This window comes from Lactuca virosa, chromosome 8 (genome assembly GCF_052849685.1).
Source record: "Lactuca virosa cultivar CGN04683 chromosome 8, Lactuca_virosa_CGN04683_v6, whole genome shotgun sequence".
Lineage (NCBI taxonomy): Eukaryota > Viridiplantae > Streptophyta > Magnoliopsida > Asterales > Asteraceae > Lactuca > Lactuca virosa.
Window position 1 is genome coordinate 71152676 of NC_136433.1, and position 20935 is coordinate 71173610.

Below are 20935 nucleotides of genomic sequence, written 5' to 3' on the forward strand. Positions count from 1 at the left end.
GGTCAATTTGAAATTTAGCTTGATGCCAAATGCGACTAATTGTCCGTGTAGAGACCGAAAATCGTGAAGCTATTTCACTTATGGAACCTTTTTTTAATTCTCCGTCACTACTTTCTTGCAATAAGAATTGATATATGGCTTGACGTTGTGCAAGGGTGGTGTTTTTTTTAGTGGATGGATTTGTGGAAGGCTCCATATGAAGATTTGAATTATGACCAATAATGGATAATGTTTTAGGCTAGTCACAGGAAGTCATTCGCTCACATTGAGACTCTCGTTTAATTTATAGCTATTATCAAATAAATAATAATTTCTTATTTATCAAATAAATAATAATTTCTTATTAATCATTGTTTTTTATAAGTGAAAGGTATTTAAAAAGTGCTTCCAATGTCAAAGCTATGCTTTAGAATTCAATTTTGTATAACCATTCATATTTGTTTTTTATATGATGTCGACCCTTTTTTCTTTTTTCGTTACATACAGACACAAGCAAGCTGTGTTGATACATGTTTTGTTAGGTAATTTTGTAGGTGTAAAATATTTACTTTATCCATGTTTTCTAATTTTGCATTGGACAGGGAGTATATTGACTGTAGATTTAATCACGACAATAAGAAACAGAAGTTGGGAATGGCAGTGTTTAGTCCACAACCAGGTTTCCCTTTTTCTATGTTTATGTTACTGTCTATTATGTTTCTATTCTTGTCATATGTGCTTCTCCAATTTTATTAGTATATGTTGCTTGAACTTGCAAGGATGAAAAATTCCAATTTTGTGAGGTGGATGTTATTATGTTGCTTTATTTATCTTCGGTTATCTTAGATCGAACAGTGAGTAGTAAGATCCACCTTTGGCTTGGCTTTCTTTTCTTACGTGGCTCAAAATGACAATATTACCTCCAACCGGACCAATCGCATTCCATGTTTTCTTATTCTAATCATATATACACCTAGCCCTTTTAACAATCCTATAATATCTTTAACTGAAACTAAAACCAAAACTGAAACCTTCCGTCCTTGACTCCTTGTGCTCCACTTGCATAAATAACGACAGTTTTTGTAAACGTTTACATGTGAAACACTTTTTCAAGTAATTTTGTGAAACAAAGACTAACAACAACCGTTTTTTTTTTTTTTTTTTTTGTAGAATTCCATGGAATATTGACTGACTGTTGAAGGCTACTGGTAATTTTCATGTTTTTGACTGATATCAAGGTAGCTTCCTGCTTTATTTTTGTCTAATTTGTTTCTATATGTTTGCATCATACTTTTATGTTTTCATTTTGTATCTCTTGACATCTTATTTTCATTTTTTCTAATTAAGTACTATGAAGAGTCCTACGTGTTTGGCAAAGCACACCAACATTTTCTTCAAAATCAACATTAAAATAGGTGTCTCCAAGAACACGCAAGTTAGTAGAAGGAAAGCAGTGGGTGACCTTACAAACTCGGTCAACCCATTGACTCAACAGCAACAACCTTCACAGGAAAAGAATCAGGGAAAAAATTGAATAGCTGTTGCAGAAGAACGATTCCTTCGTAACCATGAGGAATGTGTGAAATCATAGAAGAAATCTTTGGATTTGGATTTGGATTTTGATCGGTTATTGAAGAACATTGGGTTACCTGAAGGTATTGTTATAAATTTCACTTTTGTTCATATATTTTGAGTTAATTTAATTACACATGTTTAGCTAATAACTTCGTTTCCATGAATTATAGGAAGGTTGTATCCATTGCAAACTCTCATAAGGTGTGTCAAGCGCTTGGGATTTCAAAAGAATTGAATAGTCATCCTCTCTTTGCTCCTGGTAAAATTGAATCCCTTTCTTTATATTTTTTTGTATCTTCCATCAAAGGGTGTGTTTTTTATTACAAGTGACTATTTTAACTTTTTAACAGAGGGATGAAGGAGTGAGGTTGGTAACGAAGGCTATATGCTCTGCATATTTAATGACTTAGGAAATGGAAGTAATGTAGATGTCTGTGTAATAGAAAAGGTTTGTTTTCTTCTTTTTGAATAACAGATTATGAGGTTGTTTCTTTTTAAATTAGTGAACTTTATGGGTTAAGTACTTAACCTGGCCAAAAAAACTGATATCATAATAGGAATGCGTAGCTTTTACTAGATTCGTTGGTTGAGTTAACAGAGGGGTCTAAATTTGGCATTGCATAGGAGTCGATCCGAGCTTAGCAACTATGTGTGCTTCTTTGCTCCACGTGTTCTGGTATTTAGTTGTCTATAATCTCAAGTATTACTAAAAATTTGTAGCTTAAAAAGCATTATGTCAATGATGAAAACTACAATTCTATAATAAACAACTAGAGGGTTACCCCCGCTCCGTGGGGGGCAGAATTTCAATCTCATCTAGCTAAAAATAAATCAGAATCGGTGCGACACTAAACAGAGAAAGATGCTTGATTGGTTATTTCCTCAAATGTTCTTGTCTCCACCTGTTCAATAAAAAAAATTGGCTTTAAAATTAAAAGGGAAAGAAACAAACAAACTCACTGAAATTGAAATTGAAATTACCTCAACTCCCATTTGAAGATTGTTGTTGGTCAAATAAAGGTCAACAAATTTAAGGGAATTTGAGACACCTCCGAATATGGAGATATGATTGTCTTTTATCATCACCATATCAAATAAACCCATTATGTGATTCTTCCCTCGACCTATCAATACGTGTTGGCATGTTAGTAAAAAGATCATATAAAAAATTAGGGTTTATGTAAATAAGATCAAAGGGTAAAAAAGTAAAAGAACACCGCCCAGTTATCCTCCAAACATAATGCTAGTACAGTTTTTGTTGTTTCCAATATGCACGCAGGGTTTGCAGCTTCTACCATCGCCTATAACAGTTAAAAAAAACTAATATTCTTTTTTAATGGTTATAGATTATTATGTAGTATTATTAATTTTTATAAAGTTATGGAGATGTTATTGTTACCTTTGTGAGTGTGGCAGTGCAACTCATTCTTTGCATAAGATTTAGCACAACTCTCTCGGCTAACACAATACAATATGCTCTTCCTAAAAATGATTAAAAATTAAAAATCAGTATATCATGTTGCTAACAGCAAGAAATAGCAACCAACTATCCATTACTATAATTGGGTATATTTTTTTTTATAAAGTAACATGCCTTAATATGAAAAAAGGTTAAAAGTACAGGTTGTAATAGGAACAAATGGAAGTAAGGTGATATACCAAAAAAATTAACAAAAATGTGTTGGGAAAATATGATTTAAAGAAGAAAGGTCAACAAAGGGTCAAAACCTTAGATCCATGAGAGGTTTAGGGTACATCCATTTATTACCAGAGTAAGCTTTATTTTACCCCACATATACATCTACCCTGCACCTGGATTACCAAAATGAAAAATGAATCATAATTAAAATCAGCAGTAGAAGCAGAGCTTACAAAACCAACAAATCCAAACATGTAGAGCTTTTCCTATAAGAAGTCAATCGAAAAAAAAATCAATAACAAACCATACATGTTTTTTCTGCTTGATGCACATTTTTAAATTAAAATACATTTAAGGAAAAAAAACAAAAAATACATAATAATAATAATAATAATAATAATAATAATAATAATAATAATAAAACTGAATAGCAATAAAATGTAGGAATTCATTACTAAACGTCAATTTTAGCACTGTTGACTTTAGGTTGCAGTTGACTTGTGGGTGGGACGCCACCAACAACTTCACATAGGTTTAAATTAAGGTTACCTCTCATCGTTCTTCTCCCAATTTGGCTACAGCCTGGTGCTGACACGTGGCATCGCACACATGGTGGAAATCAGCCGATTTTCAAAAATTCATAACTTTCGCATACGAGCTCCGTTTTCGACGTTCTTTATATCCACGCGTAGGTAAAAATAACTCTCTTCTTGAATCCGTCGGCTAATTCTCGACCGATCTTAAATTTAACAGTAGGAGGAGATTAGACTGTTAAATGACCGCGAAGAATTCATAACTCCTTCATATGGACTCCGTTTTCGTCTGTCTTTTTACCGTTGAGTTCATATTAATGAGATCTTCAACTCTCATTTTGGTCACGTAGGCCAAAAACCGCTCGAACTAAAATTCGAGTTTCGGGCCGTGCACTGCTATGCCGAATCTTAGAAAATTCGTAACTTCCTCATACGAAGTCAGATTTGGGTGTTCTTTTTATGGATGTTCTCGGTTTAATATATTCTACGACTTTCGTTTAGATTACTAAGGCCAAAAAGTCCTCTACCGTAAATTCACTATTTTACGTTTCCCGGTGCCGTGCCGGTTCCGTCGCGAAACTTCGACGGGTCATAACTTCTTCGTTATAACTCGGATTTCGGCGTTCTTTATATCCCCGGAATCCTGGTTTCGACCACTACAACTTTATGTAAAGATATCGGGTTTATCTAACACTTCAATTTTGACGCTTATTTTTATCCTTTATTTATTATACATTTATAAATAAGTAATAAGCATATAAAGGCACAGAATTCACATAATACTCAAATATTTCATCTTTATTACTTCAAAAAGAGTTACAATAGTTGACCTAGACTATCACATCATCTACTAATGCTTAGCACCGAAACTCGGGCATTACAATATGGAATTTATTCCGACACTTTTGTTTGTAATTACCCGGTTACCATTTTCCTTCTTCCTGCATTAGATTTTACATAACCATATTTACATGGTTCCTATAATGTCCTCTAACTTTGATCTCATACCATTTAAACCAAACCATTAAAATTCTCAAGAAAAAAAATCTAATTTTCCAACAAACATGATAGTTGATCAAACTACCCCTTGCCCTCTTAAAACTCTAGATCTAACCCATATCCATTCAAAACTTCAAACATACATTAAAGAAAAATTAGATAGAAACATACATTCAAAACTTTAGCACTGTATTTTCATTTCCCTCTAAATAATTAAAGTGTCATTTCTTTTTCAGCTTGATATTAAGACGTACAATTCTAAACAAAGTCAAACAAAAAAAAAAGCAAAAGTATAATGTTATAATATAAAGAAAGCAAAAGTAGTATGCTATAATAAAAGGATAAAAGAAACTAAACTGCATTGTCTAAAATACAATAAATGTACTACAATATAAACAACTTTGAAATTTTTATTGAAATCGATATGAAGCCTCTGTTTTGCATCATCAAGGTCATTATTTATGAATCTATGCTTCAACCTATATTGTAACTATGGCTATAACTTATAAGTTATAAGAGCTTGGATCTTTGTGCAGAAATGGACCTACACAAAAAGGAACACAATATTGTATGGGTTATGAGGTTATGATAAAACAATAATCAAAGTATAAACAATATAAAAAATGAGAAATGAGAAAAAGATGTGCATGTATGATGTAAAACAAAAAGTTATGTTTGTCACTATAGGAATCAATAAGCCCATGAACCTTCCTTCTTATGTTGTAACTGAAAAAGAAATAAACATGATATACTTTTCAAGGATGGTAAATGTCTAACTTGACATTATCCTGTTAGTTTTATTCCAAAAAACACCATGCAACTAACCATACAGCTAACCAACCTATAAAACTCAACAAAAAGTTAACCATGAATAGAAAATTCCCCATTATCTCCACTATTTACTTTATGCTACCATACAACTAACCATCCTAATAGGAATCAACACAATAATAACTATATTATTACATGTAAATAGAAGCATAACCATGTGTGTGGGTTCTATTGTAATTTTGACTAAATTGCCCCTACAAACTCTTGTATTTGTCTGTGGTCAAGGGTATAAATGCTATTGATTCTTCGTTACTGGGTTTGAACCCTAAGCTAGATGGTGAATGATTGATTACAGTTATTCCTCCCTAAGACATTAAAAATCGATTTAGCAGTTTATATAGCATGAATGTTTATACTTTACTCCTGGCTGTGTGCAAAGTGGTAGTAAAGTCTCCCGGAAGATGCCAAATAAATAACTAGAATAGCTAGCCAAAAGGTATAGGAAAATGTTGTATCTTGGTTACTACAATGTATCCTCGACTCCTCGTGTGTCTAATATATTAAAGAAAATGATAATATTTGTTTTAAAGGCTTTTGACTCGATAAAGAAATCCCTGCCTAAAAAAATCAGATGATGCAAAACGATTGGAAAAAGAAGTAACACTAAATAAATTCATTCACTATTTAAAAAAAATGAAATTTACAGTTATTGTGGTTATATTGGTTGATTTTTGTTCATGTTTTCAGGTTGAAGAGTTGACTAAAAAGTTTATAAATTCGGCCGAAGATATATGAAAAGCTAAGGAAAAGGCAATCACATAGTAAAGAAAGAACAAATTATTTGTCTAATCTTTGATGTTACGTTTGAGGGAAGTTTCACATAATTTAAGGATTGAAGCATAATTTCCTTTTCTTTCTTCGATAACATATGCTTATGTGTACGGTGTTTTCTAGCCATATCAATAAAAAAAGGAAACGACATCCCCAACAAAAATATATTACATTATAAAATTACTATTTTAGCAGTCATTTCTTATAGTCAATATAACTCTATTTTTAGTTTTTTACTACTAAAATAATTCTCCTAAAGTTATTTTTTTTTCAAATAATATAACACTATACTTCTCCTAATATTATTTATTTTTAAATAATATACATTGCTCACCAAAATGTCATTGTATTAGTTTATCTGTAAAAATACGGATGTTACAAAGAAGTTGAGCTCATGATAGATGTTACTTGGAGCATAATGTTGAGTGCGATTTCAAATGATGCTCCAACTTCTACCTTGACTGAACTTTTAACAGCCTATGACATAAATTTTATAACATGTCTTTCGTAAATGGTTTAGTCTTAACCATATATTGTTAAGATAACTAGTAACAAATGAAACGAAACTTACTTAGGTCTGGGCTGTTGTCACTATTTCTTTTAGGTAAGAAAAATATTTAATAATTCGTTTTAATTAATATAATTATTGACAATTATTACTATAGTGAAAAATAGATATTTATTTATATGATTCAAAAAACATATAAAATGAATATATTATGAAACTTACTTACAAAATCTTTCAAATGACATGATAATTTTGTCATCGGTAATCAAACAAAACTTTTAACTCTTTTATCTTGAAATTTTAGCAAAAAGATATTACAAAAGAAACCGATATAGTAATAAAAGATAAACATCAAAACCCTTTAAACTACACATTATACGAAGTGTTGTATATTACAACAAAAATCAAAATTATACGGAACATTCTAACCAAACCTTAACCGTAAATCAACCTAATCTATTTTCTTCCTCGATAAATCTGTCCCTCGCCTTGATTGCCTGCACCATAATTATTAATAAAAGGAAAATCTCAGCTATTTTTTTATACAGTTGAATACGTAGTATCATATATTAAGTGAAAGAAAAAGTATACCTGTTTTTCATAATTTGTAAAAATTGTTACTACCGCAAGAAGAGTAACTTGTATGGTGGCCCCCACTAGTATTCCAATCCACAACCCTTCTCCTCTTAAGGAGGTGCAAAATCCCAACAAAGCAGCAACCGGGATCCCAAAAAGATAAAAAGCTGCAAGATTCACGTACGCCCCTAGATGCTGCCACCCCACACCCCTAGCAACACCTGCCACGTCATCAACACTCCCTCATTTTCACATACATGGGAGATGAGAGAGAGAAAGGAGTAGAACCTGAAAGTGTTCCTTGTAGACTATCCATTATGATGTTTAAGCAAAGAAGAGGGGCCATTTTTGTAACATAGTCGACGATTTCTTTTTCGTTAGTGAAAATGTATCCGAAGACATTTCTGCTTGCAGAAACAGTTGAGCTGACTATTGTTGTTTCAACAACTGCAAGGACCATGATCGCTTTCACTGCCACGCGGGCCCCTTTTGGATTCCCTGCTCCCAGTTCATTTGACACTCTTGTGCTGGAAAAAATAAAAATGACAGAATAGAAATGGAATTAGGGTCTCTTTAGACTTATAGATAGTTTCAAGATAAAGAAAGGGTACCTAACGCCTGCAGCAAATCCATATGGTATAGCATACAGTGTAGCAATAGTATTAAGACTGTTGATAAAATCCCACAAAAACAAATATCATTAATTTAATTATTTCTCTCTCAAAACATCAATATAAACATAAACCATACATACCACACAGAAAGAACCGAAGTCTCAAGCTCTGGATTTGGCAAAAGCCCAGACAACAAAATCAGAAACTCATATGACCACCATTCCAAGCTGCAAAATTTAAATCATTTTTTAAAATGGGAACATACCAATATTGGCAATATACTTTATCTTTTACATATAATGCCAATATACTTAATGTGAGGAAAGAGAATATTACCAAATCATGACAGCTGATGGGATAGCAAAACCAAAGAACTGTCTAATCCCATGAAAGACTTCCCATGAGATTGGAGAACGTGTTTTTGCACATGAAGGGGAGTAAATCATGTAAAACACAAGGAAAATAGCATTTAACCACATGGAAACACCCATGGATACTGCACCTCCAATGTTCCCTAATCCAGTTTTATACACAAGGGCCCAACAAAGAGGAATGTGAAGGCATAAAGCAACGATTGAACTAATAAGCATGGGAAACAGCATGCTTTGCATTTGGAAAAATCTAACAAGTGGTTGAAGAATTGCAGAAGCAAATAGTGCGGGAATAAGCCATGTGATGAATTTTCCAGCTTCTTGTGAAATTGAAGGGCTTTGACCAATAAAAAGGAGTAAATTTCCAGTGTATTTCCAGAAGATGGAAAGAGGAATGCATACGATTATTAGAGAGAAAATGGCAGTGTAAGTTAGGGTTCCGATTTTTTTGTATTGTTGAGCTCCGAATGCTTGTCCACATAAAGTTTCCAAAGCACTAGACATACCTAACTGTTGAACAAATTAAAAACAAAAAAGTTAGATTAAACATTAAGAATTTCATTTGCATAATATGGAAGATGAACGATCAAGTTTCATGTGGGGGTGGGCCATACATCATCCATCACTATCAATTTTCATGGACATTACAAATCAATTTACTAGTGGCCAAAAACTGTGTACATCGCAGTAAATTTTTATTAAAGTTGTGCAGTAGATATTGACTCAAAGACTCTGATTGGGCAGTGTTGAGTTGACTATATAATATGGAAAAGGACAACAGCATCATGACATACAAAGAAATGAATTTCCAAGAAAAAACAGAGGCAAATATTTGTCAACAAGTGAGTGGGCAATCCAAACTTGACTACTTCCTCTTTTATACACAATACTTTATTGATTTCTGAAATGCTATCTAAGTTGTTGAATATTAATCACAAAACATTTGAAAAGGCCAAATTGAATAGCATTAGTTCTATGTGTTTATATTTTATATCAATAAAAAAGTACGCTTTCCCTTTCAAGATGATATTCACATGGAAAGACGTAAGCACCAAGTTCAAACCCCAGTAAATGATATAATTACAGCCATCTGATGATATGCATATGCAGACAATATTTTTGTACATAGGTTGATATAATAAGTTAATAACAGCTATTTTAATATTCACATAAGGTCCTTAAAATTTACAACTTCAAGGCAACTGTTATTCCCTCTGTCTTTAAGATCTGGAATGACATTAAAGACAATCTTTTATGTACATATTAATCAAACGATTCTTTGTTCAATCTTTAAAGAAGAACGATAACTAGGAGAAATCATATTTATCTTTACTCTAAACTGTAAGCTTTTCTTTTGGGATTAAGAAAAATTGTAAATCAACTTCTTAAGAAGAGCAGAATGAGTGTTATATGGTGCTGAGCATCAAAAGCCACTCTGTAGTGCCAATAACAGCAATGAAATATCTCTATAACACACACACAAGGAATATTCAAACTTACAACTTCAGTAGTTCAAAGAAATTAGAGAGAAGAATGGAGCAACAACGATCCATGATAACATAATAAGGGTTTATTCTAGAATGAAAAGGGTGTATTTAGATTTATTTCTGATATTTTCAATCGTTGCTAAGTAGAACTAAATGAAAGTAATAGTACAATGTTAGGTTTATCATCACGTTGTTCTTGCTCCATCCTTCGTCACTACATATCATTGCAATAAATTTCTGAAAGAATTCATTAACTAAATGGTCCCATCCCCTATCTAATTGAAAACAGAAACATGACACTTGAACCGTATAACAACAGATTCTAGTGCTTTTCCGGAAACTTGTCAACAGCTTTACCCTGTTCATACTTAACGTTTTCTAATCATCATGTGTTTTTTCTGAAAAAGTCTAAAACCCTAAAAATCATCCCTCTGTTACTTGTTTTTACCAACTTGTGGAAAGGCATCACTACTCTAGATTGTCCTCACTATTCAAACAAGGAAACTCCACTTTGATGTTCTTCTGCCGCTTCTAATGGCTTTCGAATACAAAATCAGCATAGATGTTAAATGTTTATCACCAATGTTAGTTATATGGAGTTCGAAAAGCAACCGGAAGTTGAAACCAACTAGAAGGAGTACAAAGAGGCAAATTAATTACGACTTACATAATTCAAATTCAACAACTACATACTTAGACACAAATCAACACATACAACAAATGTGTGTGCATAGATATATAGATATATAGATATGTATGTATACAGAGAGAGAGAGAGAGAGAGAGAGAGAGAGAGAGAGAGAAGGGATAGGACTAACGATTAAGCTGAATCCGGTGACGCTGGAGAGGGAGATAGCAATGGAGGTACTAGAAAGAGAAAGTTCGCCGAGATGACCAACCATCATGACGGTGATAACCTGCAACAAGTACTGCGACAGAGTCACCGCAACCATCGGACCTGCTATAAATCCTAACTTCTTCATCTCGTCCGCCAACATCCGCCATGTTATTCCGTCAACTGTCTCTTTGACGATCAATCCTTCTTCCATTTCGTCTCTCCCCGTCGCCATCTCCGAGAGGCAAACGGAAAGAGAGAGTTATCGCTGCGATTGTGGAGGTAAAATGTTATGGGAGGAGAGGAGTTTGTTACAACGATAGGATTGTTTATAGCGCGCGATTGAGGGCGTTTTTGTAATTTCACTTAAAAAGACCCCTTCTCAAACGGGTCCTCTCGTCACAACCATCACGGAGACAGCTTTTTGTCGTTTTGATAAGAATGAAATGAATGATAACAAGATATTTCTCTTTTTATTACTATTATCTTATATTTTATTTGTTTATCTAACTTATTTAATCACTTTTAAGTTTGTTTGTTTTGTTTTTTATTTAGTTCTAAAGAATGCAAACAAAAAATTATAAAAAGTATCTTTAAAGGATTAAAAACAAGAAAATGAGGAATCAAAGGAGTTTAATTATTATGGATGCAAAAGAAGGCACACATACAACTTATAAAGATTATTGTCTGTGTAGTGATGAAGTGTTCGAGATTGAGTTTGAGTTTGAAAACAAAACATTTTTCGGTAAAAATATGTGATTGCTTTTTAGCTTATAAAGATTAATTGTGTATGTAGAGAAAAAGTCGAACATACAATTAGAGAGGGAGTGTTTGGTTTGAGGTTGAAAAAGAAAATAATAAAAATGTTTATTAGTTTATATGCGGCAAAAAAAATTCCTAAAAAATATTTAAATGAGATTATGTTGGTGACAAAAAGTCGAACATACAATTTATAAAAATTAATGTGTTTGTAGTTAGTGAAATCATATATTTTCATTTTGTATCTTTTGTTTTATAAATTATATGGAATATCTCAATAAAAAGATAGGTTTAAACAGGTAACATTTTAATAAATGAATTTTTTAATTAAATGAAGGTTTTATTATTTTATTAATAATAAGAAGAAGAAATTTTAATAAATGAAACTTTTAATTAAATGAAGGTTTTATTAGTTTATTAATAATAAGAAGAAGGAGTTACAGCAAATCAATAAAAAAACATTTCGGTCGTATTATATAACTTACTTTCTAATCCTTTGACAAATCTAGAAATAAAAAGAATTCAGATTTCATTACATATCAACCAAACACAATTGATTCCAGCTCATTTAGTTTCTATTTTTTTACCGATTTAATTTCTTCCAAAAACATTATATTATTACGGTTAAATTGAAAATAAAGTAAAAATGAAGTCCACAAGGAAGGCTAAGTAAACATCAAAGTAAGGAATATAATAAGATAAACCAAAAGGAACAACAAAGAGTCCAATAGTTACAAGACAAAATGATGGAGAAACATATCAATAAATCCAAAAAAAGGTGCGACCCACATCCCAAAATTTTAATTCATGTAACTTATTATTCTCCTATAATTATTTAACTCCTTCCACAAAGCAAACGAGCACATAACCAAAAATGAAAGAAGAAAAAGTAATTCAAGATCCATTAATCCAAAGGCAACATGAAGAAGAAGAAGAAGAAGAAGAAGAAGAAGAAGAGGAGGAGTTAGGTTTAAGAAGACAAGTATACGATGAAGTAAAGAAGCAAATAGGATTAGCATGTCCATTGATAGCAGTAAGCTTGTTGCAGTATTGTCTTGAAGTCATTTCAATCATGTTTGTTGGTCATCTTGGACAACTCCCTCTCTCCAGTGCTTCCATGGCTACATCTTTTGCTTCCTTCACTGGTTTTAGTGTCTTGGTGAAACTACTCATTAATCACACTATCTCATCTCCTTTTTTCGACTTCAATCCAAAATGATCAATATTTAAACAAATTATTGACTCAATTTTTTTGAACTTTTTTTATAGTTAGGAATGGGAAGTGCATTAGAAACACTATGTGGACAATCCTATGGAGCTAAACAATACCACATGCTTGGGATTCAAATGCAAAGAGCAACGTTGACTCTCACAACCCTAAGCATTCCACTTGCATTTATCTGGTTCTACACTCCCACAATCTTCATAGCTTTAGGTCAAGATCAAGAAATATCAAATGGGGCTGGAACTTTTATTCGTTGGATGATTCCAAGTTTATTTGCATATGCTTTACTTCAATGTTTAAATAAATTTCTTCAAACACAAAATATTGTGGTTCCTATGATGATAAGTTCAGGGATCACAGCTTTGCTTCATACACTTTTGTGTTGGGTTCTTGTTTTTAAATTAGGGTTTGGAATCAAAGGGGCTGCATTGGCTAATACAATATCGAATTGGGTGAATGTGTTTTTTTTGGGATTTTATGTCAAGTTTTCTAATGCTTGTTTACACACCTGGACTGGTTTTTCAAAAGAAGCTTTCCATGATGTTCTTAGCTTCATGAAACTTGCTGTTCCTTCTGCTCTTATGATTTGGTATGTTTACAGAAATAGCAATGTAATTTATATTTTTTTTAACCTATAATATAAATATACTTACATTTATCAATAAACTTATTTACATTTTCTTTATATTTACAATTCTCTGCTATATATTTGTCCGTTTTAATACCTGAAAAAAGTAAATTTTTGTATATAAATTTGACAATCGTGTATTGCAGCCTTGAATATTGGACATTTGATATGGTAGTTTTGTTATCTGGTCTTCTCCCAAATCCAAAGTTAGAGACATCTGTATTATCAATTAGGTTGGTTTTTCTCATTATAAAATTCTTTGCAATAAGAATAGGATTGAGTTTATGTTTGTTTTTTGGTTTTTTATTTGGGTTAATGTCGTTATAGGATAACGAAATGTTCCATTTGCTTGTCTTTCTACGGGTTTTTTTTTTTTTTTTAACAATGGTGTTTTGTAAAAAAAAAAAAAAATACTTAGTTACCCATTTATGACATTAACCTTTTTTATTTTGGCAGCCTTAACACATGTTGGATGGTGTATATGATTTCTGTTGGCCTTGGGGGAGCAATAAGGTTTGTAATTTGTAATATTTATAATTTTAATTTAATATATACTTTTATATTATATTAATATGTAACATTTGGTTATTTATTGTAGTACAAGAGTTTCAAATGAGTTAGGGGCATCAAGACCTAAAGCTGCACGTTTGGCTGTTTGTGTTGTGGTTGTAATAGCAATTTTGGAGGGTTTAATAGTAGGAACTATTACTATTTTAGTACGAAATGTTTGGGGTAAATTATATAGCAATGATGACGAAGTTATTAAATATGTTGCAAAAATGATGCCACTACTTGCATTATCAGATTTCTTAGATGGATTTCAATGCGTTCTTTCAGGTATGAATGATTAGTGATAAGTAAGTAAGTAACACATTATTTAATTTTTTTTATTTTCTTGAAAATTAGGTGCTGCTAGAGGATGTGGGTGGCAAAATGTGTGTGCAATTGTCAATCTTGGAGCTTATTATGTTGTGGGAATTCCTTGTGCATTGCTATTTGCTTTTGTTCTTCATGTTGGAGGCATGGTGAGATTTTGGTACCTTATTTTGAGTGTAAATTTGAAGTTTATTCATGATATGGTTTTATGAATTGAAGATTTGTGTTTTTAGGGGCTATGGATGGGGATCATTTGTGCACTTTCTGTACAAGTTGTGGCACTTGTGGCAATTAATTTGTCGACTAATTGGAATGATGAGGTACACTGATTTTCTGTTAAAGATTATTGTGGCTTATTTAGTACTGGTACATGTTAATGAATAATGATCTTTATTGTTGGATGTTTTCAGGCATTGAAAGCTATTAATAGAGTTCAAACAAGGAGAGGTAGTGAATGAATGATATTGTCATTTTGTTTTATAGAGTGTGAGGAGAAATTGAAATTGAAATTGAAATGTAATGATGGATATCACGTGTAAACATATTTAGAGGTGATAACACTTTTTGTTTCTGTATAGATTGGTGAACAATACCCGTTTGTAGAGCAATTATTGCTTTGATAATTCAGTTGACCACAATTAAAGTAGAATATGAGAAATCTGTAATGGAGGCATGAACCTAACAGACACATGCAAGAAAACTATGAAATTTGAAATTTGAAATCTGAAATCACATATTCAAGGCATATAATACCAATTCTAAAAGCGAATTAGCATATAAACAAGTACTAGTGAGTCATTTCCAGCAGAAAAGGGTTAGCAAAATGAAAATGTAACTGGATTGCTCGACACATTAATTAAAACGGTTAGCTTCACAGCATCCCTTCCATGGTTTTAAGAGGTAATATATATATATATATATATATATATATATATATATATATATATTTTTTTTTTTTTTTTTTTTTTTTTTTTTTTTGTATGTATGCAAAATAAGATGTGGATCTAAAGTTTTTTTTTCCATATTTTTAGTCTTCCTAAAAAAGATTGATTGTTTTTTAAAGTTTTAATAAAAAGACATGGCGGTGGTGGTGGTGGTGGTGGCGGCGGCGGTGGCGGCAATGGCGTCAATAATAGTGGTGGAAAAAGAAATATCATATTAGAGTTAGAACTTAGAAAAAGTTTTTCAAAATCATAAAATTTTTGTCTTTTGGAAAAATATGTCAAAAAAACTTTTTTATGTTTTTTGTCTTCTGAAAAACAAATATTTTTTTCTTTAAATGTCTTTCAACTACAAATATAAAAGGTTAAAAAGATGTTTTGCCAATAAAAATAAACAAACAAACAAACAGAATCATAGTTTTGCATTTTTTATGCGTTTAACTTTGAAGTATCCCTTGGGATGGTGATAGCTTATTAAAAAAAAAAAAAAAAAAAAACTGATTGCGAAAATAATCATGCATTACAAGATTAAATGACTTTTTGAGTGATACGGTGATGAAACACAACCGAAACTTATTTATAGTTAACATAGAGGTGCAAAAGGAGCATTTTTTGAACCAAAATAGTTAAAAGATTATAAAGAAAAACCAATGGGTAGTTTGTTCTGTGAATTGGTTTCTCAAACCGGATCAAATGACTAGAAACCTAAGACCATATAACGGCTTAAGCTAGACTTATTTTCCTAAGAACCGGCTCCGGTTCAGTTTTGTGTTTTTTTCTCAAACCGGTTTTTTTGTCTTCACTTCTACGGTTCTAACCCCACCAAAAGAGTGGGCCTCCATAAATGGGTCCATAAGCTTAGTAAAATGTTAAAAGGTTTTTGGGCCTAATCATTTAAACTATTGCAAACAAGCTGTTAACAAAAAGAGTGGACTTCTGGAAATGGGCTTATCCATTAAGAACTGGTTGCCAATATGCCATCGCAGCGTGATCTTGATTCTTGGCAGATTTATAGGGATTCTAGCTTTCATCTTGTTCCAGAAAAGATTTATTCATACAAAAAAGTACCAAGTGACTTTTTATTTGTTAAACTTCATGATTACTTACCATCTCTTAACTTTCTCATTAACTTTATATTTTAAACTACATCTATAACCCGCTTCAACTCACCGAGTTAAATATCCAATTTCGACCTTTTATCAAGTTCATAGGAAATATGAAGACAAATTTCAACAGATGTCTGGAAAATCAAAATGAGCAACTATACAAATTCCAATTCCCAACACATATATCCCTCTTCTTATTATTATCCAACAACAAAAGCCGAAATAGGGATTTTGCTGGCATCCATTTCATTGCATTAAAACTCAAAAAAACAGGGATCCAAAAAAAAATCCCAACTTAATCTCAGTTTTCTCAAAATAAAAAAAAAAACTCCCGGCGCTTCCAGCACCATATCAATAAAAATTATTCATTCTTTTTTCATCTCAACTCTATCACAACAATAATATTTCATCACATCTAAGAAGAAGCAGCAGATTCCTTAGCAATCTTCTCAGCTTTCGCAATAACTTCATCAATTCCTCCAACCATATAAAACGACTGTTCTGAAAGATCATCATACTTCCCATCCAACACTCCCTGAGATTAACATCAACATCAAATTTCCACAATATTTTTAACAAGACAAGAACTAAGGGGGGAACTAAGGGGGGTAATTATGTAATTTACTAAACTCACCTGGAAACTAGCAATGCTCTCCTTGAGTTCAACATATTTACCAGGGGCACCAGTGAAAACTTCAGCAACATGGAAGGGTTGACTCAAAAACCTTTGAATCTTACGAGCACGTGCAACAGTCAACTTATCATCTTCACTAAGCTCATCCATTCCCAAAATAGCAATAATATCTTGAAGATTCTTGTAATTCTGAAGAACCTTCTGGACCCCACGAGCCGTGTTGTAATGATCTTCTCCCAAAATGTGGGGCGACAGCATACGCGATGTGGAATCAAGTGGGTCCACAGCAGGGTAGATACCAAGCTCAGAAATCTGTAATTCAGTTAAACCAGTGTCATAAAGTTATACAACAGATGACAAAATGACTAAAATACCCTTTTACCTGTCGGGATAGCACAGTAGTGGCATCCAAGTGAGCAAAGGTGGTGGCAGGGGCAGGATCGGTCAAATCATCAGCAGGGACATAGATAGCTTGAACAGATGTGATTGAACCCTTTTTGGTTGTGGTGATACGTTCTTGAAGGCCTCCAAGATCAGTAGCTAAAGTTGGTTGGTATCCAACAGCAGATGGGATACGACCCAATAAAGCAGACACCTCAGAGTTTGCCTGATGTCAAAAGATATAAACTTTAAGACCAATTTGCCCTTGTTGAGTTAAACTGTTGGAACTTGAAAAGAAGAGAAATTGAAAAACACACACCTGGGTGAAACGGAAGATGTTGTCGATAAAGAGAAGCACATCTTGGCCTTCAGCATCTCTGAAGTGTTCAGCTACGGTCAGTCCGGTCAGCCCAACACGAGCTCGGGCACCTGGGGGTTCGTTCATTTGACCATACACAAGTGCACACTTGCTCTCACTCTACAAACATGAAAACATACATTAGATTATAACATTCATAACATTGAAATAAGATAGTAAAAAAGTAAGAAAATGGTGAACCTGTTTATCGCCTAGCTTAATGACACCACTTTCCATCATTTCTCTGTAAAGATCGTTACCCTCACGTGTGCGTTCTCCAACACCAGCAAAGACGGAAAACCCACCTGGGAAAACATACGAGAGTTCATAAAAAATTAAGAATGTGGTGAAATGTATTACAAATCAATGTGGTGAAAACTGAAAAGTGTTGTAGTATCTATCTGCTAACCATGGGCTTTGGCAACATTGTTGATAAGTTCCATGATGAGAACAGTTTTTCCTACACCAGCACCACCGAATAAACCAATCTTTCCTCCTCTTTGGTATGGAGCAAGAAGATCTACAACCTTGATTCCAGTGACAAGGATCTGTTGCTCAGTTGCTTGCTCAACGAAAGCTGGTGCTTCTCTATGGATTGGCAGATAGTGGTCGGTTTCTGTTGAAAAGAATCAAAAGGTTAAGATACTAAATTACTAATACGTTAGGAATGGATGAAAGACATGCTACACTTACTAATATCGCCTCTATGATCAATTGGCTCTCCGATGACGTTAATGATACGACCAAGGGTTGCTCTACCAACAGGTACCTACAATGACATTGAATTAGCTGATTAGCTCCATGGATCATTGCGCAATAGTGTTAAATCACCATATACAATGGCATACAGAAAACTTGGCTACAATTAAACATGTTGACTTTACCGATCTGAACCATAAACCAACAGGCTACAAAAATGATAAAGTACTGGATCTCGAACGAGAAATCCAGACAAAATCGGATCGTGTTCTTAAAATGATCTGATTTTTTTGAGATCGAGAAAAAACTTACAGTGATAGGAGAACCGGTGTTGAGAACTCTTTGACCACGGACAAGCCCTTCGGTACCATCCATAGCAATAGTCCTAACCATATTCTCCCCCAAATGCTGCGCCACTTCCAAAACTAACCTGATCGAGTTATCCAAAACCTCCAACGCCGTAAGGATCGGCGGCAATCCTTCGCTGAATCTCACATCGACGACAGCACCAATCACCTGGCACACCTGTCCAATCGCGCCGGCTCCGGTGAATTCGTCAGTGATCTTTCCATAGTTAGATCCTTCACCAGGGGTTGTTGCAGCTGGCTTGGTCGGAGCGGCGGCGGCAGAAGTAGCGTAGTTGACTACACGGTTAAGAAAGTAACCGGTAGGAGAAGGGTGTGATTGGGATAGTGCGCGTGCGGCTCTGGTGGAGTGAGTAAATGGAGATCTGGTTGATGATCGGTGGAGGGAGGAGCGGATGAGGGAGGCAGCTAGCCTCCGTGAAGCCATGGCGGAGAAAAGTTAGAGAGAGAAAGAGAGAATGCTAGGGTTTGACAATCTAAGAACCGAGTCGTCTCGGGACATATACAGAGGGTTGAGCTTCTGCTTTTTATTACAGTGTTGAGAGTAAGGGACCTTTTCTTACAAATGTTTTTCTATCATTTTTCTTTAAACAAGGAATACAATTTATTTTGGTATTTCTCTTTTATTTATTAGTAGTGAAAACAGATAAATTAAGTATGTATATAGTATATACACGATTAATAAACAAGAGTAGAATCATTAAAATATATGTGATAACATGATTTATTAGTTACTACTTAACTTATAACTAATTTAAAGCGATATATAATTTGATAAAAACATTGTCTTAATTCATTACTTATGATATATTTAGATTTTAAAAATTATGTGCCATAATAAGGACTTTTTACCAAAACAACACGTTTAATATTAGGCATATCATAAAATTTCATTCCCGCTTAAGAAATATTATTTTGTTGCTGTATCAGAAGCTTTCAAAATAAACAAATCAATTTAACGGTTTTTAAAGAAAATATATAAATCAAGCTAATCCCACAAAATATTTCTTAATATTTAATTAAAAATAATAAAGATTGCCATTTTAACCATGATTTTTGTAGATGGTGATATGTAGGAGGGAGGCTGTAAAAAATTCTATGTTGGTTGGTGGGTTTGTGAAAATCTTTTGGTCACTTACGAAAATCTCCAGATGGCCTGTAAAATACCAAAATGTGACCCCTACTACACCTCCGGAACTTTATATAAAGAATCTAAAAACATAAGAATTTCATACCAAACTTTCATGATCCTCTGAAATCATAAATTTGCATCTGGTTACAAAAAATGTGTTCATTTTCTCCACTAAAAGATTGGTCGAAAATTCTTCACCCCATCAGTTATCTTTCCAACTCTAATGATACATCCATACATTGGAAGAGTTGAAGAAGGATGTAAACACCATAATAGAAGAACTTGAGAATCACATTTTTTATATTGGTGCACAAAGGTATGTGGTTGAGAAAAAAAAAGGTGAAATTGAAAAAAAAAATAAAAGAGACAAAACTAAAAATCAATAAAAATAAAACAATTATTATATACTATAAATTCTTAAAAGTCTTAGCTGCAGTGCACTTTTTTCTCTTTCATCTTTTGCGTTGGAGTTCTTCTTTTCATTCTAACGTCACTATCACGATTTCCTTTTCTCATTCTTCTTTTGTGTTCTTATCCGCTTTCATTGTCGCCTTGCCTCCCTCCTTGTCCGATACTATTTCTTTCGCTTTTCTTTATTTCCTCTTTCTTTCTTCTTTACTCTTCCTTCCTCTTCTGGTGTTGCGTTCTTATTCTCCGTCCTTGTCTCTCTTTCTTTTCTAGGTATGTTGTCTACTTCTTCTTACTTTACCATAGTTAGAACCTGATGTCGGGAATGTTCCATTCCAAACGTCGTTTCTCTCCTCATTTGGCTTCACTTATTTCTGTTGAAAATCGATTATTGCCTTCTTATGATGATATTGGTGATTGTAGTTATATTTGTAAATCATGTGCTGCTTTTTTCTGGTTTGATGAAAGGGTTTTGTATCTATCGCGCCCAGATTCCCCCGCCTATACGCATTGTTGTAGGTCTGGGTCTGTTGTATTGCTTTGTCCACTAGTGCCTCATGAATTGTTGCTTGCTTTATATGATTTTCCGCCTTTCATAAAAAACATAAGGGGTTATAATAACATGTTCAGTATAACATCCTTCGGAGGTAAGGTAGATGAGGATATTAATAGGACGCCTGGTCCTCATGTATTTAAAGTTTTCGG

The 20935-nt window shown here is 33.3% G+C and overlaps 3 protein-coding genes and 1 long non-coding RNA gene across 6 annotated transcripts; 2 read left to right on the forward strand and 2 right to left on the reverse strand.

Annotated features, from left to right (window-relative positions):
• Positions 1 to 1348: 1348 nt before the first annotated feature.
• Positions 1349 to 2239, forward strand: LOC145128371 (uncharacterized). 2 transcript variants are annotated; one of them, XR_013716837.1, is made up of 4 exons: positions 1349 to 1634; positions 1725 to 1813; positions 1905 to 2002; positions 2112 to 2239. It is a non-coding gene; the product is annotated as an uncharacterized LOC145128371 (long non-coding RNA). The 2 variants fall into 2 exon arrangements; XR_013716836.1 differs by lacking the exon at positions 2112 to 2239 and having other exon boundaries at positions 1352 to 1634; positions 1905 to 2096.
• A 4861-nt stretch (positions 2240 to 7100) lies between these two features.
• LOC145132585 (protein DETOXIFICATION 12-like) lies at positions 7101 to 11035 on the reverse strand. Its single transcript, XM_079067429.1, has 7 exons — positions 10702 to 11035; positions 8362 to 8906; positions 8166 to 8252; positions 8023 to 8079; positions 7700 to 7938; positions 7427 to 7632; positions 7101 to 7332 (listed from the first exon to the last, which is right to left on the reverse strand). The coding sequence occupies exons 1-7, from the start codon at positions 10951 to 10953 to the stop codon at positions 7282 to 7284; spliced, it is 1437 nt and encodes a 478-aa protein (XP_078923555.1). The 5' UTR covers positions 10954 to 11035; the 3' UTR covers positions 7101 to 7281.
• Positions 11036 to 12330: 1295 nt separating this feature from the next.
• On the forward strand, positions 12331 to 14829 carry LOC145134793 (protein DETOXIFICATION 16-like). 2 transcript variants are annotated; one of them, XM_079069624.1, is made up of 8 exons: positions 12331 to 12636; positions 12747 to 13291; positions 13477 to 13563; positions 13787 to 13843; positions 13929 to 14167; positions 14237 to 14355; positions 14440 to 14526; positions 14617 to 14829. In XM_079069624.1, exons 1-8 carry the CDS (start codon positions 12352 to 12354, stop codon positions 14662 to 14664), a joined length of 1467 nt encoding a protein of 488 aa, XP_078925750.1. In that variant the 5' UTR covers positions 12331 to 12351; the 3' UTR covers positions 14665 to 14829. The 2 variants fall into 2 exon arrangements, with proteins under 2 accessions (XP_078925750.1, XP_078925751.1); XM_079069625.1 differs by lacking the exon at positions 13477 to 13563.
• A 1594-nt stretch (positions 14830 to 16423) lies between these two features.
• On the reverse strand, positions 16424 to 19227 carry LOC145129196 (ATP synthase subunit beta, mitochondrial-like). The gene is made up of 8 exons (XM_079063917.1): positions 18638 to 19227; positions 18320 to 18395; positions 18036 to 18242; positions 17828 to 17931; positions 17588 to 17746; positions 17270 to 17494; positions 16888 to 17199; positions 16424 to 16788 (listed from the first exon to the last, which is right to left on the reverse strand). The coding sequence occupies exons 1-8, from the start codon at positions 19115 to 19117 to the stop codon at positions 16669 to 16671; spliced, it is 1683 nt and encodes a 560-aa protein (XP_078920043.1). The 5' UTR covers positions 19118 to 19227; the 3' UTR covers positions 16424 to 16668.
• Between the last annotated feature and the right edge of the window lie 1708 nt (positions 19228 to 20935).

Bases quoted from the DNA above. Each gene is read 5' to 3' on its own strand.
- LOC145132585 (XM_079067429.1), bottom strand. From the start codon at position 10,953: ATGGCGACGGGGAGAGACGAAATGGAAGAAGGATTGATCGTCAAAGAG. The intron at 8,080-8,165 runs GTATGTATGGTT...TTTTATCAACAG, and splicing joins ACTTCGGTTCTTTCTGTGTG to TCTTAATACTATTGCTACAC. The intron at 7,333-7,426 runs GTATACTTTTTC...ATTATGGTGCAG, and splicing joins TTACAAATTATGAAAAACAG to GCAATCAAGGCGAGGGACAG.
- LOC145134793 (XM_079069624.1), top strand. From the start codon at position 12,352: ATGAAAGAAGAAAAAGTAATTCAAGATCCATTAATCCAAAGGCAACAT. The intron at 12,637-12,746 runs GTGAAACTACTC...CTTTTTTTATAG, and splicing joins TCACTGGTTTTAGTGTCTTG to TTAGGAATGGGAAGTGCATT. The intron at 14,527-14,616 runs GTACACTGATTT...GGATGTTTTCAG, and splicing joins CGACTAATTGGAATGATGAG to GCATTGAAAGCTATTAATAG.
- LOC145129196 (XM_079063917.1), bottom strand. From the start codon at position 19,117: ATGGCTTCACGGAGGCTAGCTGCCTCCCTCATCCGCTCCTCCCTCCAC. The intron at 17,932-18,035 runs GTTAGCAGATAG...ATGTTTTCCCAG, and splicing joins CAATGTTGCCAAAGCCCATG to GTGGGTTTTCCGTCTTTGCT. The intron at 17,200-17,269 runs GTAAAAGGGTAT...ACTGAATTACAG, and splicing joins CTACTGTGCTATCCCGACAG to ATTTCTGAGCTTGGTATCTA.